Raw genomic sequence first — 27,010 nt, forward strand, 5'->3', positions numbered from 1 at the left:
ATGTGTGTGGGGGGCAGGAAGCTAAGAATGATTAACCTGTTAGTGGACAAGTAGATATGCTAGTGAGTCTGGGTTAGGAGATTCTGATTTCTAAGGCACTGCCAACACAATGTCTGAATCTGATGATTTAGTGACTATATATTTAAAGCCTTAACTTACTTTTGGGGATTTTTGTTATGTAATGTTGGTTGTATCCATACAACTGGACCTCTTTTTTGATGTGACTTTGCCATAATATATTTCTTGTCATAATATATATGTGATATATATATATGTGATAATAATGTGTAGTATAATGAAAATTACTTGCATTTTTTGCAAAATATATTTTTCCCTTTGCTTAGAACATGTATTAAAATTGTTTCCATCTCTTAAAACCATTTTCCTTATGACATTGTGTTGTGAATATTAGTGTCTTTTAATGTTAAGAACAATAACGATAGCCTAGACATGTCAAGTGCTTTTGTTGTACTGTGCACGATAGAAGTTCATTATGTGTATTCCCTCATTTGATTTTGATAACCACTATGATATCATTTATCAGTTTCATTTCCAGGGCAGTTTAAATGAGTTGTCTAAGGTCATTTTGTACATTGTGGATTCAACTTGTATATGATCTTGAAATTTGATCCAGAGTTCATTCATGCAGGTACTTATAAAACAAAAATCTCTATGAGAAATATATTTTTCTACCAAGTTCTATTATTGATCTTGGGAAATACAGTTGAAGGAACAGATTTATGGGTGTGATGTCATGGGTCTGGCTCTGTCATTTGTTCTGCACAAGTAGTGGCAGCTCTGTCAAGAGTGGGGATAGTAAAAAAAAAAAAGAAAAAAAAAACAGAAGGACCAACTCTGATGGAATGATAGCAAGACAAAGAAAGTAAGGAAACTGTCATTATGAAACATCTATGACCATTATTCACACATCCTGTGTCATTTAATGTTCTTGCTAATTCTGTGGGACACAGGCAATACATGATCTTCTTTATTATAGCTGGGGCAAAGTTAACTGAAACTTTCAGAAGAAATTAGATCTTCCAAATGGAGGCCATCCACTCAATGACGAAAGGTGGACTGAAACTCAGATCTTAGAGGAGATAGGAAAAGACTTTGCCATAGACATGTGAACACTTAAAGCCACTGTCGCCTCTCTCCTTCTCTCTCTCTCTCTCATTCTTTTCCCTCTCTTGAGCTCTCCAGTTGCTGCTCCAAGTTTTCCTACACTGGTCTGCATCCTTTAGGATGAAAGAACATGAATCAGTTTTAGTACTGTATCAAAGCATTGAAAATATCAACACCAGCTTTAGCCATCTCACTATCATAAGAAATACTTAAATGACTGATATAGCTCAGAAGAGACCTCTTCTTTGGTGTGACATTCCATAAGGTTTGTCTAGTATAATTTCAATTGCCCAGCAATCAAATGAAGGACACTGTCTTATTATATATTCTATAGGCATGCCATCTTATTATTTATTCTGTGGATACCTCCAGCTTGATGTGGAAAAGGAAACTCAAAGCAATTGAGCATCATTTCATTTTTCTGTTCCTGGTACCTCTAAATATAAAAATCAAGATCGCTACTGGACATGGGTTTGGGTGAACTCTGGGAGTTGGTGATGGACAGAGAGGCCTAGCGTGCTGCGGTTCATGGGGTTGCAGAGAGTTGGACGTGACTGAGCGACTGAACTGAACAGAACTGAACTGTAGTCTTATGGAACTCTTTTGTACAAGGACTTCATTATAAGAAGTAAAACAGTGCCTGGAAAAAAAAAAAAAAACAATTATGTTATCCTGTGAATCTGGGTACATGCTATCTGTCGAGCAAGTATGGGAAAGATTTAAAAGGATGGGAGATTTAGAATAGGAATGTATTTGGGCTTTTATGTGACGCAGTTGATGATTTTCTTCAATATTCCTCAGTAAAAGCTTTTATTGCAGGTGTTGTTAGTTGCTATCCAATAACTTATCACTTTCTTCCTTTATAACAAAATCCTGATTTTATTGAAAAAATTCATATTCTTCTCCCACCATGATCTGGCATGATCAGGTGATACAATTATGGCTAGTGTGTTCTGAGTGGTGATTCTTTAAGGTGTTTCCTGACGATGAATTCTTTGTGGGATAAAGAATCTTCTTTTTGTTTGGTTGCTTAAAATTATTGTACCCAACTTACTAACATGGAGATGTTTTCCAATATATTGAGGACAGCAGCAAGGAAGTATGGAAATGATTTGGGTCCTTGATATGGCTGACCTACTGATTTAACCAACTCTAGTTGTGCTCCTGAAATTCTTTGCTGAAGGACTGCTGTGCTTTTAGGATTATATTCAGTTCAGTTCAGTTGCTCAGTTGTGTCCGACTCTTTGTGACCCCATGAATCGCAGCACGCCAGGCCTCCCTGTCCATCACCATCTCCCAGAGTTCACTCAGACTCACATCCATCGAGTCCGTGATGCCATCCAGCCATCTCATTCTGGGTCGTCCCCTTCTCCTCCTGCCCCCAATCTCCCAGCATCAGAGTCTTTTCCAATGAGTCAACTCTTCGCATGAGGTGGCCAAAGTACTGGAGCTTCAGCTTTAGCATCATTCCTTCCAAAGAAATCCCAGGGTTGATCTCCTTCAGAATGGACTGGTTGGATCTCCTTGCAGTCCAAGAGATTTCAAGAGACTTCTCCAACACCACAGTTATTATGTAATTTGGGGATTTTTCCTTACTTTCTCTCTGCTTTCCCACTTAACTTCACAGCTTATTCCTTAGAATATGATAAACTATGTCAAGACTTCACATTTGTGACAGTGTGCAGATTGTTTCAGGGCTTCCCAGATGGCACTAGTGGTAAAGAACCCTCCTGCCAATTCAGGAGACATAAGAGATGCGGGTTCAATCCCCTGGAAGAGGGCATGGCAACCCATTCCAGTATTCTTGCCTGGAGAATCCCACGGACAGAGGAGACTGGCAGGGTACACTCCGTAGGGTCTCAAAGAGTCGGGCCCAACTGAAGCAACTTAGCATGCATGCACACACACAGTTCGTTTCAGTTGTCATTCTAGTATCATTTTTATTAAACATGTTTATAGAGTGATATGATAATGTCAGGTAACAGATACTAAGTAAATAATCATTTTCATCACTTAATATTATACGCATGGCATCTAAGCAAAATTAGAATTTGGCTACAGCTTCAAGAATATTTTGTTGCTACCCATGTCTTTCCTGTTATTTGTTCTACTTTTGCTTAATAGTTTCTACCAGATGCTTGGATATTGATAAATAGTAATTATATATATTCTATGTTTATTTGAGCTTATCAGGTTACACAATGAAATGAAGGTTTTATTGCATTTACATTTCAGAGTTTAATCAGAGTGTATTTACCCCTGCAAGTGCAGACTTACTTTCTCTCACTAAATGTTCTAGTGTGCCTTTTTATATTGCAAATTTTGAGGCACATTAACCAAAACATGATACTGATGTCTCCCTACTATATGGTAGACATTAATACCTTTCCAGATATTTTTGTGTGTCTTTGAACGCTTTGAAAATTTCCACATGACTGAAATTGACAAACAATATGGATCAACTTTCTTTGTAATAATAACGTGCATATTGCTCAGATTTTCACATGAAAATGAAGAAAGCTGGTGGAATGGGTCACTGGTGAAATACTTAGCTTTTTAATGACATATATTAGACTCTCTGTGATTATCAACACTGTACTGTTGTCTTATTAGTCACTTTTTAGTGGCTGAACTAAATGATTTGTTTTGACTGTCTCATTGTTTGAAAGAAAAGCTATTGCAGAAGTTTTATGTCTGTTTTTGGTCTTGTTAAACTAGAAAGGGCATAGTCCTGTCTCAAAGGCTTTTCCTGAAGGACTTACAAGTCAGAGCTCAGTGTCTGAGTTTGTTTCCAAACTTAAATTTCTCAAGTTTCAGAGAGACAGACTTCTATTAGGCCACCGGGCTAGTGAAGCAATGTTTAGATATTATTTCAATCAAAGAACTGTGTTCCATTACCCTAGGATCTATGTCAAGCTGTGGATTAGGTTAAAAAACCAACAAAAGCTCCTGGTGGTTGAAAGATTATAAGTATTTTGCTACATTACTGCATTGCAGGCATGAGCACGTTCTTTCAGCATTTTCGAGTTTCACAACGTTACAATTAATTAATTGTGTCTATCTAGCTAAAACAGTAGTCAGAGTTACTGTCTGCACTTTTAATAAATCCTTTGAATTCCCTTGATCTTTCTTTTTTTCTTATCCTCTCTGTGTACTGTAGCAAAACTTTCCCAAACCCATAAAACTTTGATTAATGGAATGAAGAATTGGATTTGTGATACCTGTTTTCTTTATTCTCCCATGCTTCTCTGACCTCGGGGTCACTTTCTAAGTGTTCCTCAGCCTTTTACAAAAACTGATAATTAAAAAAAAAACAACCCTGAAATTTATATAAAGCATGACCATCCTTGCTGTTACTAAGTTCTTTATCCACAAATACATGCAATAGCCATTTACTATACACATTTATATCTAGTGTTTCTATTCTAGTAGTTTATGTCCCTTCATTTTCTTCACTCTTTCTTCCTTTTGCTCCCCAACCATATGCATGCTTACAAACTAGGTAGAAGATAGAGTGTGGAAAAAAAAAGTTTATCATTTAAAGTATTTTTCACTGTCACCTTTGGGTAGCACTTCATGATTTTTTGCATGAAATCCAGAACTATTCATTGATTGTAAAACCATCTACTAATTAATGAAAATGAATTGCCTCACTCTGCTTCAGTTTCTGATATCCAGATTTAACTATGTTTTTGGAAGAACTGTGTTTTTATCCTCAACTTTCTATGCCAATAACCTGACTTTTTCCTTTTTTTTCCATTCAGAATTCACGGTAAAACATCCTTAATTTCTAGGTTTCCTTCTCTCTCCTTAGTCTCTCTTTCTCTTATGCAAATATAGTAAAGAAGCAAAGCTGCTACTATGAACGTGTTTATAACCTCGACCCTAGGAGAACTCAATGTCTCCCAGCTGTGTGAAGTGTATTTCTTAGTAGGGAGCCTGGTCCCACTTTTACGTGGTCATGCTGGTGTAAGCAACTATCATGTTTGGATTCAAAGGTGGCCCAAGAAAGCGTCCTGGGGACATGGTCTTAGAATGAAGTACAGCCCAATTCTGTCCATATGCTGCCAGGTGGGTAGAGGGTTGGGTGCCCTGCTGAGAGTGATGTGCTTTGTGAATAGAATCTAGTAGGGTTGTCCAGTTCAGAGTATCAAGCCAGGCCTCTTCCCCTTGTGTTTTAGGATATCTAAAGTAAAATGCAGAAGATGGCATCTTTCCTTTCTCACAGCTTAAGTGAACCCTTTTGGTGATGTGAGAATCTATCTTATTTATGCTGTGGTGTGGAGATAAAGATATTATAATCAAGGTCATAATAACTTTTATGCTCAGTATAGTGCTTCCTTAAAAAAAAAGTTCTTTTTTTAAAATTAACTTTTAATTTTATGTTGGGGTATAGTTGATTTATAGTATTTTGTTAGTTTCAGGTGTACAGCAAAGTAATTCAGTTATACATACCCACTTCAGATCTAGGGATACCTACAGACTGAAAGTGAGAGGATGGAGAGAAGTATTCCATGCCAATGGAAATCAAAAGAGCAAGCACTGGGGTAGCAGTACACATCTCAGACAAAAAAGGAAATATTAATTCAGAAGAATTCAGTTCATTTTCTTCTCCAGAAAATAATGAAAAAAAAAAACCTACCCATGAATGATTATTGGTTGAGAGTGTCAGCTAAATAGATAGACTTCTTAAAAATTTGAATTGCCTAACAATAGCATGAATTATTTAGCTTCTAAGTGTATTTGATTCTGAAAATAGAAGGTTTTTTTTTTTTTTGTCTAAAACAGGGCAGACAGTACATAAATAATGTGCTTATTTATAGTATATTTAATTAATTTTAAATCTATGGTGAATATTGTGCACTAATGGTGAGATAATAAAGCATCATATTTTGCTAAGTAGAAGACCCAATTTAAGAGTTATATTTTGCAGAAACAGCTTGTCTTCTTCCTCATTTTTGTAGTTTTACATTTAGCTAGAGAGATTGTTCACTAAGATTCAACACCTAAAGAATGCATTTTTTTATATTGTTCAAAGCTGACCTCTGCTTTTAGAAAAGTTTATCTGCACTTTTTCATCTGTTTAGAAACATACATTTTTGGTTAAGAGATCGAAGACAATCTTTCTTTGTCTTTTTTTTCTCCTGAGCTAGGGAGGTTGAGATAAAAAAGAATGACTGCTTTAAAAGTCACACATGGCTGTAATTTAAGATTTTTTTCCTCTCATTGTCCGTAACAGTTGAAAGAAACCTTCAATGAAAGTTTATTAACTAGGCCAATGCCTGAGGCAATAAAGGTTCATTTATTACCAGTTTCTTGGCTGTTTTTCTTCTTCTATTTTTCGGTTAAACTCATAGCGTAAGATAATACTTCACAAAATTAAACCTTTGACCTTCTGTAGAGTTAAGTCTCCTTTGATTAGATAAAGTAACAATTTATGGTCCAGCATGAGGTTGCACATGAAATGAATAATGCAATAGACTCCGTGTGGACTGAGAATCTATTGCTTTTGAAAAGATGAATGCTGTTTAAAGGGGGGAAAGTCCGCTTAAGTGTGTTGTCTTTATTCAATATGCACTTTAGCAATATTTCAAAAAGCTTTACTTCCAAGATAAAGTTATGTTTGAATTTTCTAATTCTCAGAAGGAAGATGTATGGCAAAAATACTGCAAAAAGCTTGGTAATTCTTTGTAAAACTGTCTTATGAGTGATTAGGCCACACACTCCAGGTATTAACAAAGGCTGAATTATAAAATAAATAATTGCATGAGAAAAATGACCATTGCTTTTACAAATGGAGTTCTATAATGATGGGACAATTAACATAGTATAATTTGCAATAACTTGATAAGCTACTATTAACATAACTTAACTTGATATTTGATAACTTTTACCAACAAGAAGTGTGAGAAGAACACTATATAATTATAGATCCACTATATAATTAGACTAGATCCTTTATTTTTAAACTAACCCGTAGGAGTTCAGTTTCTGTTTGTTATGAAAAAGTAACTTTTGTGAATAACAGTAATGTTTTAAATTTTGTTTTGCTTAAGGTATGTTATAATTTTGAAATGCCATATGTGTTGCCAGATGAGTGATTAGATATAATTTTCCAGATATTTCTCTCATTTTGCCATGTGTTCTTTTCGAAATTGTTTGGGTAAATTGAGAAAAGTCTCAAATCCATCAGTGAAAATATTTTATTGGAATTGCCTAATGACTCCAGAGTTGGACTATAAAGAAAGCTGAGCACCGGATGCTTTTGAACTGTGGTGTTGGAGGAGACTCTTGAGAGTCCCTTGGACTGCAAGGAGATGCAACCAGTCCGTCCTAAAGGATATCAGTCCTGAATATTCATTGGAGGGACTGATGCTGAAGTTGAAACTTCAATAGTTTGGCCCGCAGATGGGAAGAACTGACTAATTGGAAAAGTCCCTGATGCTGGGAAAGATTGAAGGCAAGAGGAGAGGAGGATAACAGAGGATGAGATGGTTGCATGGCATCACTGATGAGATGGACATGAGTTTGAGTAGGTTCTGGGAGTTGGTGATGGACAGGGAGGTCTGGTGTGCTGCAGTCCATTGGGTTGCAAAGAGTCAGACACAACTGAGTGGCTGAACTGAAAGACTCCAGAATAGATACATATGATTTCAGATTCAAATTTGACATTTATTTCTTTCTTCAGCTTCATGGAAGTACAGAAATGTGTACATAGCACAGGCCCATGTTTCACATGAAGCTGTTATGATTAGCTGGTTGTTTAAATTACTAATCGATATGCAGAAGTTGGATGCTTGAGAGAAGTGTTTTAGTTTCAGTTTGGTTCTTTTTCAATTAGCTTAAATTATTTAAGGTGAATAAATCTACTACAGTGATTTAGTTTCTTTTAATAGAATCTCATGGTACAAGATAAATTAGGTCAAGAGAAGCCATTGGATCAGTCCAATGACAAACTTCACTCATAAATGAAGAGATGTAAGGAAAATGGAACATTTGCTCTAAATTATTATTGTTTTGAAATAAAGTAAAAGGTTTTATTGGAAAGTACAAAAGACTTGCATTTCTTGCCATATTGGAAATTAGATATCTCTTTCTGTTGTAATGATTTTTACAGCAAAAAAGCAAAAAGAGAGAAAGAAGTGAATAATGTAATGCCAACTGTTGGTAATTTTCCTCGACATCCACTTGCTCTTTTCCTAGGTGAGCTGGATTTGTACTAATCAAACCTCAAAGGGGAAATCATTTTGAACATCGGTTCAGTTCAGTTTAGTCGCTCAGTCGTGTCTGACTCTTTGCAACCTCATGAATCACAGCACGCCAGGCCTCCCTGTCCATCACCAACTCCCGGAGTTCACCCAAAATCATGTCCATCGAGTCGGTGATGCCATCCAGCCATCTCAACCTCTGTCGTCCCCTTCTCCTCCTGCCCCCAATCCCTCCCAGCATCAGAGTCTTTTCCAATGAGTCAACTCTTCACATGAGGCGGCCAAAGTACTGGAGTTTCAGTTTTGGCATCATTCCTTCTAAAGAAATCCCAGGGCTGATCTCCTTCAGAATGGACTGGTTGGATCTCCTTGCAGTCCAAGGGACTCTCAGGAGTCTTCTCCAACACCACAGTTCAAAAGCATCAATTTTGAACATAGACAGCATTTATTTCTTGAACAATAAAGTATAAGATTGTCTCAAAATCATACATTATAAGTAACTGGGCTAAATTACACTAAGAAAATTAAATATCATGACTATGACTACAAAAGCATGCCATGATAAAGGCTTCCCGCTACCCTCTAGAGAAGGATGAATAATTTGAAGTTATGATCGAAGAGCTATATTTTTTTTGATCTTCCTTGTCACATGGAAGTATCTATTTTTCTGAATTAATCAGAATTATTCTTTTCCATAGTCCAGCTTTAAAGCAGCAACCAAAACCCTACTTTTCCAAACAATTGAGCTATCACCATTCATATTTTTCTTGAAATCATATAAGAAAAATACATTACTTATAGGCTGAATATGGAGATTCAATGATATGATGGAATAAATATAAAAACCTAATGACAAAAGTTGCTTCAAATAGTCTTTCCATCCTTATCCTATTGTTATTCAGTGTGTGCTTAGTAGCTTTAGTCGTATCTGACTCTCTGCGACCCTATGGACCATGGCTTGCCAGGCTCCTCTGTCCATGGGATTCTCCAGGCAAGAATATTGGAGTGGGTTACCATTTCCTTCTTTATTGTTATTCCATGAACATGGCTATATACTGTTCTTCACTCAGATCCTGACCTCTATTTAGAAAGTGTGTATGTGTCATATTATATATATATATATATATGCACGTATTTTAATATACATTATATATAATAAAATATATATATATTATATATATGTATATGTTGTTGTTTAGTTGCTAAGTCATGTCTGACTCTTTTGCATCCCCATGCGCTGTAGCCTGCCAAGCTCTTCTGTCCATGGGATCCCAGGCAAGAATACGGGAGTGGGTTGCTCTTTCCTTCTACAGGGTATTTTCCTGACCCAGGAATCCAATGTACACTTCCTGTGTTGCAAGTGATTCTTTACTACTGAGCCACCAGGGAAGCCCATCTATATCTATATCACTTCAGTTCAGTTCAGTTCAGCTCAGTCGCTCAGTCGTGTCCAACTCTTTGTGACCCCATGAATCGCAGCACGCCAGGCCTCCCTGTATATGTGTGTGTGTGTGTGTGTGTATATATATATATATGTGTGTGTGTGTGTGTATATATATATATGCATTTATATATATGGGTGTAAAGTTTTATATATATATATATATGTATTTCTTGAGTCATTTTTACTTTAAAAAGGTTTATATTACTGCATCAAAAAAACTTTACGATTACATTGTCTCCAGTTATTTATCTCATTGGATAACTCCCACAGACAAGATTTACATGTCGAAACAATCACTTCTCTTATAACTTTTTCTCATCTCCTCCTTTCTACATCAACAATCATACACTGAGAGCCCTGCATGTTACCATGATTCTAGAAAAAGAAAAAAAGGGAGACTTATTGAAGTATCAAAGGATTTAGCAGAGGATTTACATGGTGTTGAGAAAAGTAGAAAACAAGTGGAAAGATTATCCTTAGACTAAAGTGCCAATGAGGTGACTCTTTGACAGGAAATTAAATTTATGACACCGTTTTCTCTTTTCACTTACTACCTGCCTGAACTGTTACCAATATATTGATAAGTGGCCTCTTATAAAAATATCCTTTCAGAATGTTAATACTGTCAGTTACTCTCAGGTTGGTAAGAGCCACCTGCTTGGGGTCAATGCTTTTTGTAATTTGGTTTGACGAGTCATGTAGGTAGTAAGAAATATTGGGCCATAGACAAATGTGAGAACTTTTAATGCCCAGTTTAGTGGAGAATGGAATAATGAAATAAGAGCAATTCAAGACAAAGATTACCTCTTTTTTTTTTTTGTCAGTTGTTCTGTATTCAAGATATAGAGAGGAAAATAATTTATTTGCTTTTCTTCGATTTCTTGTTACTCTGTATTTAAAATATAAGACTCAGGGTAATGTTATGAACAATATATTTCATCAGTAGTACAGGTTAAAGTTTTGTGCACAAAGTTGAATGTCAATTCTAAAAGTTGAAAGTCAATCCTAAAGTAAATCAACCCTGAATATTCATTAAAAGGACTGATACTGAAGCTCCAATACTTTGGCGCCCTTAATAAAAAGCCGACTCATTGGAAAAGACCCTGGTGCTGGAAAAGATTGAGAGCAAGAGGAGAAGGGGGCAACTGAAGATGAGATGGTTGGATGGTTTCACCGACTCAATGAACATGAGTTTAAGCAAACTCCAGGAGATTGTGAAGGACCGGGAAACCTGGTGTGCTGTAGTCCATGGGGTCACAGAGTTGGACATGACTTAGTGACTGAACAAAAAGAAAGTTGAATTATCATTGTTTTCACGACAAATAGATTCTAAAATTTATAAAATGGAATCACAAATGAACATTTATATCAGGTTGTTAAGTGAGGTTAACTTATACTTGTGATATTATCTGTGTCTATAACTTTGACTTCCTGTGTAATCCATAAGCTACTTAAGCAAACAGCTTTCATTTTCCTTCAATGATTCCATAGTTTACTGTATTCTGTAATTTTTTTTTTAGATTTATGGACAGAGTCACTGTGGTTAGTACTGAAGATGGAGTTAGGGGAATTGGGATTACTCTATCATTATTTAATGGTATAACTTTATAGAAATGATTAACCTAGGTGCCCCTAAATTGCATCATTAGTAAAATAAAAGATAAAGTCTTTCTCTTCTCTGTTTGTGACAAGTCCAGATTCCAAGTGTCTGTTAAATATTTTTCTAAAGGTGGTAATGTTAACAGATGGAGTAGAAGTAAAAGTTTTATATTCAAAACATTGTGTCAGGTTTAACTTCCAAAAATTGCATATTTTCTTATTTTAAATCATAGTATTTTAAACATTTGAATTGATTCTGTTTCAGCCTGATTCTATGGGTTAGTGTTTAGAAGGTGAGAGTTTCAAAAACTTCCGTGAAAATTTCTCAGTGATTTTACATGTGGCCAAATGACATCCCCATGGGATTCACTCCCTCTGACTTCACTACTGCTGTTACTTTGTAAACTCTGTGAGGATGCAGATTTCAAGCTAATCAGTAAAGAAAGCTAAACTTGATGTATACTTGATTTACTAGTCATTATCAAGATTATAATACACTTCCTGTATATTTCTCCAAATTAGTAGATTTTTTGTTGTTAATCCAAACATTTAAAAATCTAATTTAACCAATTGAAAACTGGAAACTGGTATAGTGACTATTTACGTTAACAGTCTCAAAGACCAATTTTTCTCTTCTAATGTACCTTAGGAGAAATACTCACATTCAAAATCTTCAGCCTCTCCTGCTTTACAATAAAGTTACTTATTCTAATTGCTTATCATTTCTGTTATCTAATCATTTAATGGTGAGGACAGACATATTTCAATCATAATTTCCATTTAATAGAAAGTATTGAGAAATAAAATAAATGTGAAAATTAGTTTCAGTTTTTTAGACAGCTGGCATTTAAATAAGGATAGGAAGAAGACAGAGTGGAAAAAAGGTACTGGTGTTTTCAAGTTGTTATATTGAGCCAAGAGTTCTTCTAAGACTTGGAGTGATTTCAATTGAGTTGTAATTCAGACTCATATGGAGCTTACAGTGCACCTTCAATAGCGTTTTGCAAAAAGTCTATAGGACCTGTCAGGAGCAGAAAGATTACTTCACAGTAATGACTGTTGAAATGAGCTATGCTTTTTGATGTTTTACTTTCTGAATCAAATTGTTGGACAAGATTAATTGCACACAGCGAGAATTTTAAATGAATGACTATGTAAAGCATTAAATATCTCTGTATGCCACTTGGGGGAGAAACACCTAGAAGGCTTAAATGAATAAATGAATTAATGCACAAAATGCCTGGGCTAATTTTAAAATTCCTTTACTAACTATCTTATTGAAAATAGAAACCCACTTTATTCATCTGTCTTGGTTATATTGCTCTGGTTGAGGTAATTTAATATTCTTGCTTTCTCTAATCTTCTAATTCAACAGAAGTAAACAATAGGTTTCATAAATTAAAAATACACTCTTCTGAACATGCTTATAAGATTAAAAAAAAACAAGGTTGTAAACATTTATGACTGAAACAAACTAGATTGTTCAAATACTGCCATGATGTATCATGTATATCAATATGGCACTGATATCAGTTAGAATGCAAACAAGGTTTTAAATGATGTGCCCCCTCATTTCAGCTGGAGAATCCGCTTCACACCATCTGCCTATCAGATGGTTAGGAACCAGGACTGCGTATTAATGCCACATGTTCGATTTTCTTCCTTCTTGTAATGGTTAGATTCATATTGCTAATAGCTGTGCATGAGCACTGTCGATGAAATTTCTGTGACGGTGGAGTGATGAGATATTTATAAGCCGCCTGTCTCTCTGAATAATCAGTAGGAAGAATGCCAGACATAAATAACTTATCAATTCCAGAATATTAATAATAACTACCATTGGCTAGAAATGAGTGCATGTTAAAGTGTTTTTTTTTCCTAAGTTTGGGTAAAGTGACAGACTCATAAAAAGTCTATCATATGGAAACTTTGAATGCTTACTATCTCTTGCTTATAACTAATTTTATTTAGCCATTAAGTCTTAGAAAATACATTTTATATGGAATGTGATGTAAAAGTAGACAACATATCAAACATTTGGAAGTCATCTTGTTGTCTTTGAAACCAAAGATCAAAGATTAGACCTTTCAAGTTAATGAGCAAACAAACAGATCAGAGAAAGAATTTGACAGCAATATGTCTCTTTTATTGATATTTATAATCTATAGTTGTAATCTACTCTTTATAACTAGGGATACTAACTTATTTGAAATAAACAGAATGGGGGTACTTTTCCCTTTTTCGAGAGAGCAGTCAGGAATGTATAACAGTATTTGAAGTATTTGAAAGCTCTTTTGATAAAATTTGAGAGCAAAAAGAAAATGCTATCTTTGCAAGGAAAAGGCTCTTAAGCAATAATATTGCCTGCTTCTCTTCCAAATGATAAACCCATGGATTGGATTTTGGATATTGAATTTGAAGTAGCAAAAGGCTTTGTATCAATATAACACAGAGTGGAAAGTTAATGATTTTATGATAACTTTGATTGACATAGACTACTAAGTCAAAAGATTGGATAGAAACATGATTTTCAGGTGTCCATTTGTCAAATGGCTAGATTCTAACCCTACGCTGTTGGATAGCTTTTGTCATATTTGCATTTTGTGAATAATTCAACAAATGTAAAACTAAATAAAAATGTGCTGGATTTTATGGGTTACTTGAAAATATTTACTACCATTTGCAGAGGGTTTAGCTGTTGTGTGCATTATTTTACCTCTATTCCCCACAACACTACTGATTGGAACTGGTATCTCTGTTTTAAAGATAGGAATTTTGAAGGTTTAGGAATTACGTAACTTACTGCATTATTTCATAAAAATGTTGTCCAAAGTTTGTATGACTCTTTAAAGTGTTTCTTTCAGCCACCATATGTTTACTCTTTCTATGATAGTGAGTTTAGATAACTAGTAATTCCCATGTCAGTCACTTTTTCAAAAAGAACTTTAAAATATTTTAATAGTGCCTCAAAAAATAAAAGTATTATGAAAAGAAACCTATAAGCCAAGATAAAAAAAATCTAACAATAGCTAGGTAAAAGATAATATAGAATTTGCTCTGAAGGAGTAAACAGAATGGAGCCCACAGTAATGAGTTTGTAGTGTAATTCAAACACTAATATGACAAGCTGTATTTCCAAATGCTGTATAAAAATATGCTCATTCTTTTGTAAGTGAGAGTTTATAAAGATCAGATAGAAAAAAAAAACTAAATATCTCTTCATGCTCTAAGGCCTATGGATTTTAACTGAAGTTTGATTCACAGTCCCTTTTCTGAGGGCCAGTTTGGGTCTAGAAATTGCACAGTGTATGCCTGACTTATTATCCTTTCTCTGAAGGAAAACTTTTTTAAAAAAACACAAAAACTGTCTTTCAATACATTATTTTATCAGTGACAGAATTTTAAGCACACATTAAAGTCTCCCCATTGATGATGATAAAATAGGGTTTAAAATATTTTAAAATAAAATAAATTTACACTGTATTTGACTACACAGTTTAGTGCATGTTTTGATCTTTGTGTATAAAATGCTATGATTGTTCTTGGGGCGTATAAAAAATAAAATTTCAGGAATTAAAATAGACAATTTAATCTTTCCTTAGTGGGAGAGATTCTTTATTCATTTATTTGTTTCTTCACTGTGCACCTGCACGCGTGCGTGCACGCGCGGACACACACACACACACACACACACACACAACTTTTCCCCCAATGAGAGAAAGAAATCCGATAAAAATTCTACGTGATTGAAGAATCGGGAGAAGTTACTCAAGCTCTTTGGTTAACAGTTACTGTATATACCAAATAGATTTGTCAATGTAAATGGTTGGTTGACTTAATCACGTACACGACAACTGCATTTATATCACACAGAAGTGCAGCGTTACCTGGCTGACCTCTTTGCTTCTGCTGTGCTAAGCTACAGGCATAGAAGACTCAATCTTCCAAAGTCTGAACCTACAGTTCTGAGTCTGAGTCTACAGCAGTGTGTCTCAGATCCTGATTATTGAGTTATCCTAATTTTGTATTTTAACAAGTTTCCTTGTTGGTTCTGAACTATACTCACTTTCAAAATCCATTGCAATGTCTCACCTTGTTGATTCTTAACTATACTCACTTTCAAAAACCACTACCAGGCTAATAAGATTGTATTGTAAAATGCAGCCACACTTTAATATGGTATATTATTGTCATCAAATAATCTAAGGGCAGAGAATCAAGTTGTTGAAAGATAAAAATACGGATTTTTCAGTCCATCTCTCAGAAATGAAAAGTGAAAGTCGCTCAGTTATGTCTGACACTTTGCAACCCCATGGACTATACAGTCCTCCCAACCAAGGGATCGAACCCAGATCTCCCATTGCGGGTGGATTCTTTACCAACTGAGCCACAAGGGAAGCCCAAGGATACTGGGATGGGTAGCCTATCCCTTCTCCAAGGGATCTTCCCGACCCAGGAATGGAACCAGAGTCTCCCACATTGCAGGTGGATTCTTTACCAACTGAGCTATGAGGGAAGCCCATCTCAGAGATAGATTCTGTGAATACGGCCCCAGGGAAGATAATCTTCCGCTTTATCATGCTGTGCAGCTCTATTTGATATAGATTATCACTTCAAGAAACTGGATTACCTAGTTCTTAGGGAAAAAAATAACTTGTTTTGTTTGGGAAGAGTTAAAAGCAGTCATAAACGTGCTGTTTCAGGGTGGGATATTGGAGAAGATCATGAAATCTGAATATGAGGCAAGTGGAAAGAGTTCTAAGTAGGAAAAGCTTACATAGGGAGAAAAAGCATGTGGTAAATGTTATGGATTACCAGTGTTTACACAAGCAGACCATTCTTTTTTAAAATTATTTCATATTGGATATAGTTGATTTACAATGTTTTGTTAGGTTCAGGTATACAGCAAATTGATTCAGTTATATACATATATAAACATATTTATATTTTTTCATATTCCTTCCCATTATAAGCTATTATAAGATAGTGAATATAGTTCCCTGTGCTATATGCTAGGTCTTTGTTGTTTTTCTGTTTTATATACAGTAATGTGTATCCATTAATTCCAAACTCCTAGTTTATCCTTCCCCCAGAGTTTCTCCTTTAGTTACCATAGTTTGTTTTCTAAGTCTGTGAGACTGTTTTGTAAATAAGTTTATTTGTATCATTTTTCATTTCCACATATAAGTGATATCATATGATATTTGTCTTTGCCTGATTTACTTCACTTCTTGTGTTATTCTCTAGGTCCATGCATGTTGCCCTAGCAAGCCATTCTTGATTACGCAGGAAGAGTTTTAACACTGTGTATTCTCCATGAAACATAAGCAAAACACTGGAGCTTTTTTGTGACTTTGTTACACTGTTCTTTCAAAGGAAGCTTCAATAGGGAACAAAATATACAATGGGACCTCTTTTTAAAATGAGTGTCTATATTCTAAAGTAAGTTTTTACTAGAGGCAGCAAGCCGGAGGGGATTTGAGAATTACATTAGAGATTTGAAAGGGCTATGACAAGGCCAACAGAAAGTGCAATAAATGCAGAAGTGAAGGTGAGACTTTTGTAATTGTCTCCAGCAATGGAGAGTAAATGCTTATTATTAAGTTAATGAGATTTGCTACTTAGTATATTTTTATTGACTGCCATATATATAAAGTGTTTTTAACGGCATACATTGATATTGTCAAAGTGAAAGTCGCTTAGTTGTGTCCGACTGTTTGTGACCCCATGGACTGTATTGTCGATGGAATTCTCCAGGCCAGAATACTGGAGTGGGTAGCTGTTTCCTTCTCCAGGGGATTTTCCCAACCCAGGAATCAAACCCAGTTCTCCTGCATTGCAGGCAGATTATTTACAAACTGAGGGACCAGGGAAGTCCAGGAATACTGAAGTGAGTAGCCTATCCTTTCCTCAGCAGATCCTCCTGATCCACGAATCAAGCTGGGGTCTTCTGCATTGCAGGTGGATTCTTTACCAGCTGAGCTACCAGGGAAGCCCAATATTGTCAAAATAATGCCTATATTTTTCTTGTGGCTTTCCGATTAATCCCATTTCAGAAGCATTTTTTTCATTCAGATACAAGTTGTTGCAGGCTTTGGCTTCAGTGTTTGAGATACTTATATTAATTTGGTGTTATAACCTAGTTAGAGGAGTCAGCTCTAACTAACCCCCCAAGCAACATCCCTCTCCCCGCTCTCCCCCTCAAAAAAAAAAAAAAGTTTAAGGTATTGAGTTTATGTTCTCAGATTTCACATTAAAGTAACCCAAGGAGCAATAAATTCAACTCAAATATACAACTCAAAATAACCAGAGTCTCAGATGATAGAACTCAGCTCTTTGTATGGTTTTAAAGCTCTGTGAGTGATTCTAATGTACAGAGAAGACAAATTCTCATTCAACAGAGCTGAGAACACATGCTCTACTCTTGTGGAGTAGGGTGGGGAAAATAAGCTCTTTAAAATAAGCAAGTCTTAGATTGATTCTTGAAATGTTGGAGCTCTTTCCCAGGTAGATTGAAGAGTCAGAATCTTAAGCCTGCTTCCACTGGAAAAAAAAAAAAGTGAAATGTTAGTCAGTTGTGTTCGACTCTTTGTAAGGCTGTAAACTGAGCCTGCCAGGCTTCTCTGTACATGGGATTCTCCAGGCAAGAATACTAGTGTGGTTAGCCATTTCCTTCTCCAGGAGATCTTCATGACTCAGGGATTGAACTTGGGTCTCCTATATTTTAAGGCCTATGCTTACTGTCTGAACCACTAAGGAAGCTGATTAAAGAGTCAGGATCCTGAGCCTGCTTCCTGTGGAGCATCATATTTAAGCCATTACATGATGGATGCAGGGACAGGTCTGGGGGATGGGACTGGACAGCTTTTCTAGAAAGTTTGAACACTATGTGCAGAGTCTAATTTGAAAGAGGAAATGTCTGTTAGAAGATGTGAAAGATGTCTATGTTTCTGAAGCGCAGAGAGCAAAAGGAACCTGGTGGAAAGATAATGCCACACAGAGAAGCAGAGGACTGAGTACGTAAGGGCCCTGACAGACACATGAAGCACCCAACTTGCTCCCCAGAGCAGGCATTGAATGCCAGGATTGGATTTGCATTTTCATAAGGTTATGTTGACTGCTGCAGGAATCATAAGAGATTGAAAGTAGAGAAAGTAAAAGCTGTTAAGAATAATTACAATACTCCATGGAAGAAATAGCGACAGCTTGTACTAGGGAGAGCCAGTAGAGATGGGGAAAATTGGCTGAATTGGAAAGTTATTAAAGAATTAAATTTGAGGACCCATCAATTATCAAGGTGAGTTAGTAAAACTAAAATCAGCAACTGTTGCAAATGTAATAGCTTTCTTCTTGTCATCATGAAACCATACTGAAAATAGAATATTTTAAAAGTATTATAGTTAAGTTATAGCATGTATGTGTATCATACACACAACTATTTGTTGGAATTTATATTAGAAATGTAAACTTGGGGAGAAAAATGTCAAGTGGAAAAATAGAAGTGTATCATAAGTACTCTTTTCATAATACAATTATTGGAGCATTTTTAAAAGTCAAGGGTTAATGCAGGCAGATAAGGAGAACTAGAATCTTTGAGCTGAGGGGGATGTCATATCCTGCAGGAGTCATAGCTTAGACTGAGCTTGACTTATTAAAGTAAAAACTAGAACACAAGGCCTGCCTAATTTTTACTAAACATAATGTGGCATTCTTCACACAGTTTATATTATTTAATCCTTCTATTATCCCTTCGTGAATAGGATGACTTCACAGATGAAGAAAACATACTTAAGAAGATTTTATAGCTTATGTAAGGCCATATCATGCATAGTTATGTTTCATGCTACTGAGCTTGATTCAGATCTACCCAATAATACTCATATCTCAAGTTGTAGGTTTTCTTTTTTACTTGCATACTATGGAACAAGATTTACCTGCTGCATAAATCAAAGATAAAGATGTGTCATAAATTGGAGATGGGACAACACCAGGCAATAAAGGGAAAGGACAAGTGGGATGTTCACACTGGTGACAAGGCAAATTGAGGAAGAGAGATTTTCTGGGAAACACAAACAGAATTTTAAGAGAACAGGAAAGAAAATGTTCTGAAACATCTTTGAAGGAAATGAGTAACTGGGGAGTAAATTCAATCATAGGAAGAGGAGAGAATCTGTTCAAGTTGGGACTTAAATGGCAATAAGTGTTCAGTTCAGACCCAGATGAATTCCTTTAGTTCAGACCAGTGCCTTTTTAGGGGGTGGTTTTCAGTTTGTCATGCAAAGATCCAGTCTGAAAGTTTTGTTGCATTGGGGTGAAAGTTGTCAGGGTGTTTTTGGTCGGATCTGAAGGAAAGGTGAGGTCTTCCCCTAACCTCTAAAATAAAGCAGAGGTTTCTAGGAGAAAACAAAAACAAAACTTTCTTTAATTCCTGAGGCAGTAACTTATTTGCTGTAGTAACTAGAAGTGATGATTAGTGAGGAGGAAAAGGAGGAGAGAGGTGTTCAGTCTCTAATCCACCAGCTGTGAGTGGAAATAAATCATACAGATAAATTCAGAGCGGGCTGAAGCACTGTAGCCAGCTCTGAAGTAGCCATAGCAAAAAGTATGAGGGCAGTGGGAGGGTATATCCTTTCATAGACATCAAAGTTCTAAAGTTAAGAGAAATCATTCACGTAGTGCTCAGACATGTTCAGCTATTTGTGACCCCATGGACTATAGCCTGCTAGGCTTCTCTGTCCATGGGATTCTCCAGACAAAAATACTGGAGTGGATTGCCATGCCCTCCTCCAGGGGATCCTCCTGACCCTGGAATCGAACCTGGGTGTCCCGCATTGCAGGCAGATTCTTTACCATCTAAGCCACCAGGGAAGCGATGAAGAATGTCAGGATGAAGTGAATTGACTTAGAGGTTCACACTGCTCTGAAACCTCTGCTGGATACCTGGAGCCTGTACCCAAAGCTGACACTTCTCTTTCTGCTCTTCCATATTGGTCTCACTGTTATTTCTAATTTCATGATCACTCCTTTAAAAACAAAGGTTATTTATTTATTTGGCTTCATCAGGTCTTACGGCACATGGGCTGTTTCACTGTGGTGCGCAGGCACAGTAGCTTCCAAGTGCAGGCTCCAGAAGGTGCAGGCTCGGTAGCTGCGGCACACGGGCTGAGTTGCTCCATAGTATGTGGGATCTTAGTTCCTTGACTAGGGATCGAACCGCTGTCTCCTGCATTGCAAGCAGATTCTTAACCACTGGACCACCAGGGAAGTCCCCTCTTGATCACTCTTATCTGTCATTTTCTTAGTGAACAGAGACAAAATGGATAAATATCATGGCATAGTGATTAGAAGGGTTGACCCTGGGACTAGAATACTGGAGGATGAGAAGTAGAAGAGTCATCTGGGACATTCGATGGTCTGTGAGAAAGTGCAGGCTTGAAGACACAGAGCGCATGTGGGCCTTGGGGCCAAGTTCAACACAGGGGGAGTGAGGCATGAGAACAGGGAGATTTAGGGTGATTAGCTAGCTTTCCAGGTCTAGTGAAAAGCTTGGTGAATTGTTAAGCAGGTTGTATTTTTGCCCTCATTAGGCAGCTGGACAGCATTGGAAGCAGGCAGGGAATGGCATATTCAGATGGAGTTGTTTGAGAGAGAATTCTGGCCTTATTTCTACTATTATTCTTCTATGTACGAATTATGCTTCTGCTAATACTGATGTGGGAGTTTGGAGAGCATTCTGTCCATTCTATCAATGTTCTTTCATTGGTTCATTGAGAATGAATATACGATATGAGAGTATTGCGTAAAGGAATCAGATACTCCAATATGTTTGTATATGTGTTGTATAAAGTACAAGAGCTCTTATGTGAAAAATCAGAATTTGCATTACCTCATTTTTAATTTGTTCTTTGAAGGTTTGACAGCAGCAGCTGCAGCAGCTGCTGCTGCTACCAATGCAGCTATCGCCGAAGCAATGAAGGTGAAAAAAATCAAATTAGAAGCTATGAGCAACTATCACGCCAGTAATAGCCAACATGGAGCAGATTCTGAAAATGGGGACATGAATTCAAGTGTTGGTAAGTTTTCTGTTCAGTGAAACTTACTGTAATCATTTTGTTGCTAAGTGACTTTCTTTTACAGAACCTAGCTATTGGCTACCCATTCAAGAAGTTGTTCCTTTTAGCTTTGAAGATAGTGTACCTTTTGAAGAAGCCAATTAGCCTAACAACATGTATTCTAAATAAATAATTGACAACATTATTTTTTAAATGTCAGAATTAACTTTAAGTCTGCAACTCCTACTATAAGATTTTAATTAACATATTTCATAATACAAATAAGCTTTATTAGTTAGAATTTTGAAATAATTGATTATACACAAGGTGACAGAAGAACATTTACAAACAAAACCGCACACTACTAAATTTTAATTCATTGGTTACCAAAGAAGAAATGTGCCTTAGCAGCAAAACATAAACTTTACCTTCTCATGTGCTGGCTGCCAAGAATAAAAATTATGCTGATAATTAATACTTTTTGTATACAACCATTATCAATTTCTCTTATTTAAACTATGCCACTTCAATTTCTTAATTTGATCTTATTTGTTCTTGAGGTGTGGAGAAAAGTGAGATTAATAGCCACTGTTTAAAATAAAAGAAACAACTTTATCTTTGCAGAATTCTTTTGGGTAATCCATTTTGTCAGTAAACTTCAAGTGAGGGCTATATTTTTATTGATAATATCTTTTGTATCTCTGTTTTTGAGATACAACATTTTATCCTCACCAAATTATTTTTCTTTAAAATATAGAAATCATGCTCAAAATTTAATGTAACATGAAAAATTTGGATGCTACAAGATATATACAAGAGACTATATCCAGAATATATGTTCATGAGGGAGGCAGTAAGTTTGGCGGTTCAATTAGATTTTCTTTTCTATGCTGCATTTTAACAGATTATCTCTTTAAATAATCAGTATCTGCTTGCTTTCAGTTCCTTGATATATAGGTATAGGTGTAGGAAGGAATGCTGTGGACTTCAGTGATAATCATTTTCACCACAGTTCATGAGATCATGTGCTAGATATGAGTAACATAGTAAATAACTTTAAAACACATACACAAATACCATGGCTTTAGTGATGCCAAAATGGAATGTACAGAAGAGGAAAAGGAGAACTTTTTCATCAGAACTAGGCAAGAGAAAGAAAAGAAGCAGTGTTAACGGCTTTGATTTGAGAGCATGATAAAGAAGATGGTAGCAATATTTAGAAGGATGGAAAGATGCGTAAGAAAGCCAGAGAGTGCACAAAAATTGAAAAGAACTAAAGGAAACATCAATGTTCACATTTATGGTGCTTCTATTAAGAAGACAGAGGGCAGTGGGTTCGTTAGGTTATAGTTTACACACTTCAATTTAAAGTTTTAAAAGTTAAAAACTATTGAGGCAAAATGAAAGAATTATAATTATCTTTTTAAAACTATTGATTGCATACAGTTTTAACATAATGGTCGTTTACTTTGACCGATAAAATAAAGCAAAATTGAACACTTTTAAAAACAAGTAATTAGCCATTATAAACCATACTTATAATTCCAAAACATAATTTGGATTGTTTTCAAAATTTTAGGAGAGTTAAGACTTCAGTGCGGTTTATTGTTGGTAGTTGGTGTTGTGAGGAGGGATCTTTGTTAGCCAGTGTAATAACACTTGAACAAAATATATTGAAACTTTATACCTCTGTCAAATTTCCTGAGCAGCAGAGCAGAAACTGGCTTTGGAGAAACCAATAGGCATAAGATAAAGAGAACATAATTAGACATTGACATACTCTTAACATTTAATATTATGAAATAACATTTGCTTTCTGATCACCTTGTGCCTACCATAATTATTTGGATACCTAGATATCATAATGGCTTAAACAAGAATCAGTTCAAATTTGTGTTTTAGTTGGAAGAAATCACTTTTCTTCCATTAAGGTATTTGCTTACTAGTTTATATCGCTTTATAGTTTTGACACGTATCATCCAGTTTGAACCAGAAACGGATATTATTTGAATTTTCCTAGAGGGTCTTAATATTTTGAGACTGTGTTAACATTAGTGCTACCATTAGTCCCTAAGGCACATTGATCATGTGTTTTATATATCTATAGCTGTTTGGGGGCAAAATGTTATCATTGTCATTTTTCTTCTATTCTCACATACCACTGTCCTCTAAGAATTTTTGATTTATTATTCTTCTGGAGCATACCCCTTGCTCCCTTCTTCTTTACTTAGAGATCAGGGAAACAGAGTTTGGAGCAGGGAGTGCGTAGAGCGGGAGAAGGTACAGGGCAATAGTGAGGGGGAGTTGAGTTTGTATAGATCACAGTAGTTGCTTTAAAATGAGGCGCAGTTTTCTCTGCTTCTGAGGACAGTGCCTGCCTCTTGGTAAGTGTCTAATAACTATGACTTATTAAACACTTCTTAACTGCTATGTGGCTTTGGAAAGTTATGTAAACTTTCTGAGCCTTACATTCCACATCTGAAAAATGGCATAAAAAATAGCATCTACATCATGAGAATTAAAGGAAAGCATATTTGTCAAGTGTTTATCATTTTATTCATTACAATGTCTGTTTATCACACTTTTGGTCATGTGTAAGGTTGGTTGTGTGGGTATTGTTTTTGGTATTGTGATTATTTTTTCCAGCTTGCCCTCCTGAAAATCACCTTCTTCCTCTTTTTATAGCTGTCAACTGTTTCTTCCTGTTTTCCTATGCTCTATGCTAGGTATTATTTGTTAAGCTTCATGCCTGTGAGGAAATTTGGGGGCATCTGTGACACCATTTGGATTTTGTTGTGTGTTTGATTTTAGCTTATTCTAGGAACTCAAAAATAATCCTAATAGTCTCAACACTCACGGGGCGCATAGTCTAATGGGGGACGTGGTTAAGTAAGACAGTCATAACAGGATATGGTGGATCCCCAGGAACATCAGTTAGCAGGAGGCGCTTAGGAAGTGGTATTGAAGCCTATGAATTCCAGGAGGAATCCCAAGAATCTCAGAAGCTTTATATTTCAAGATACAAATGTACTTGCTCTCATGAATCTATTAGCCCTTTGAAGTAGGAAAAACCCTCAGAGAGGTGCTACTTAAATGATGTATTGTTACTCTCAGCCCTGCCCAAATCTAGTGGCATTTCTGAAGTCAGTTCAGGTTCTTTTTTTCCCTTGTACTCATCTGGCTCACAAGTTCTGTTAAACGTTTCAGGTCTCTGTGTGTAGAAACACTCTATTTTGCCCCCTCTTGGTCATAAATAAAATCCTTCTTGCCCTAGAAAATAGATTTCTTTTTTCTTTTGCTTGGTTTGATTTGGCTTGGTGAGGTGAGGGATGTTTTTATTATAGATGAGTGAGTCTAGTTCTTAATATGATTTGCAAAAATTAGCCAGAAAATAAAGGTGTTTGAAGAAACCTGTGACACTGACAAATAATTATTTTACATCCCAATTTTACTTGGTAACCTTGAGCTCACATCTTTCCAACAGAATGATCACTTTAGGAAGAAGTGAGGACTTTAGGAGAGACCCGAGTAAGGCATCGGCAGGCTGAGTAAAATATATGGCCGTGTCGCCATTCTCCCTCATCCACAATCAATTGGATTCTTTTAGTTTAATATTTACTTGCTAAGATGAGATGCTAGTCTGCATGGTGATAAACAGTCTGCTCCTGGCATCTGAAGGTGACCTGTCAGTTCATATGGACAAATCTCCTGCTTACTGAAATGTACAAAATAAATCATTAAAGCAGGCAGGTGCTCATTCCCAGATTTAAATCACCATAGATTTATGATTTGAATTAATGCTTCATTTGGCCATAGAAATAGATGCTGAGACAAATGATATGCACTGGTTGGGGTTTCCATACTGTAGCCATCCTGATATTGATTACTGAGATGTCTTTGCAATCTCTTGTTTATATCAAGTACTATCTTGTGACAGGTTGGCTGATATAAGCTACATTGCAGATAAGAAGGAAAAATGTCCTGGATTCTTTTTAGTGGCAACACTATCCACAACATACAGACCAGATAAATTGCTATTTTTTTGCTTTAAGGACTGATCTACATAACCATCTTAAAAAATGCTGCTTGGAAATTGGGACTGGGATATTGGAAAGGCAGAATTTAAAACCGGTGAACCCAAGGTCAATTTCATAGTCTCTGTAGCTGTGTTTTATCTACTTATCTTTTTTTTTTTTTTTTTTGGCATCATGCACATTTTTGAGGATACTAAATTAATCACAATCGATTTAATCTAAATAAAGGAAACTTAATTTAACTTCTAGTTTTTAAATGCTATATAAATATTGACATAGTAAGCATCTCTTAATAGTTTCTCTGTTATTTACATACTTGCTAAACCTAATATCTTACTCCCTTAACTAATGACAACAAAGGAAACGACTCTTTTAAATATAAATACATTAAATATTATTTCCAAGTACAAGCATTTGTGGACTATAATTTACCAAGAGACAGGAAAAGACTGCATTTTTACTTCTCTTAACATTTTATTTAAGGAAAACACTATGTACACAGTTTAAAGAATACAGGAGGATTTAAGAGGGACCTTTGCCACCAGCTAATATCTGACTCATAGAACTGGTAAACAGCTATCAACAATAGTAGATTGCTTGCTTCGTAGGAAATGAGTTCATATCTATTCAAAATGTGATCTCAAAACAGATGTCCCAAGAAAATCTTATTGTTTAAACTATAGTCATAACCCCAAACTGCTGTTATTTCTTTGAGGAAGTGAAGTAATCTTAAGACTTCAGAGTTTCTCCTCTGAACACCATGGAAAGTAGACGAGAATACCCTAATGCAGTGATCCACAAACTGAACACATTACATATGCCTGAAATGTAGGATTTGTTTGCATTTTCCAAATTCTCAATAGTTAAAAGGATATAGGAGTTTCAAGTAAAAACAAGAATTTGAGTTTGGGATTAAACAGTTGTGTGTGTTCTTCAATGGTTTTCCTTACTTCTTACCTCTGTCCACCAACCGACAAACAAAACAATGATGAAAAAAAAAAAAAAGCTGGGCAGATAGATAATAAAATTATCTTCCCCATCTGACCATCCCCTTAACTTTTTTTTGCTAGTCCTGAAGAAATAAAATATTTTACATTGCAGTCATTTCCTTTCTTCTATCTCACGTGTCTATTTGGAAGGCAAAATTAATATTGTGATTTCAGGAAAAAGTCTTGGAGACCTTGAGAAAGCAAATAAAAGGAAACTGAGAACACAGGCCACCAAGCAGAGCTCTGAAGTTGCGCATTGGATTCTCTGCTTTGGCAATGTTAATGAACCTCAAATCCTTCCTATAATTAGATGAGGGAATTGCTTATATTTTCAAACAGATGATGCTGCTATAATGAAACGATTGACAGGGAATTTAAGAGTGTCTACAGTAGTCATTTGGTTTCTGTTATAAAAAAAGTTTAAAAAGAAGATTGGCTTTAGACATAGGTCCTGAGAGAGGTAGTAATTTACATAGCATGCTGTGACAGGTGTCTTTGTATAGGAAGGAAATAAAATGGAAGACTAGAGAAATGATGGGCAGGTATAGCAATTTTTCGG

The 27,010-nt window shown here is 35.9% G+C and overlaps 1 protein-coding gene across 2 annotated transcripts in view; it reads left to right on the forward strand.

Moving 5' to 3' along the window:
* The window catches only part of DACH1 (dachshund family transcription factor 1), a 465,438-nt gene that overhangs the window by 232,028 nt on the left and 206,400 nt on the right, over positions 1 to 27,010 (forward strand). For both annotated transcript variants that reach the window (XM_018056516.1, XM_018056515.1), the window contains exon 3: positions 21,288 to 21,449. In XM_018056516.1, coding sequence (XP_017912005.1) covers positions 21,288 to 21,449 — 162 coding nt within the window. The remainder of the gene's footprint in view (positions 1 to 21,287; positions 21,450 to 27,010) is intronic.

The sequence above is a fragment of the Capra hircus genome, chromosome 12, assembly GCF_001704415.2.
Source record: "Capra hircus breed San Clemente chromosome 12, ASM170441v1, whole genome shotgun sequence".
Classification (NCBI taxonomy): domain Eukaryota; kingdom Metazoa; phylum Chordata; class Mammalia; order Artiodactyla; family Bovidae; genus Capra; species Capra hircus.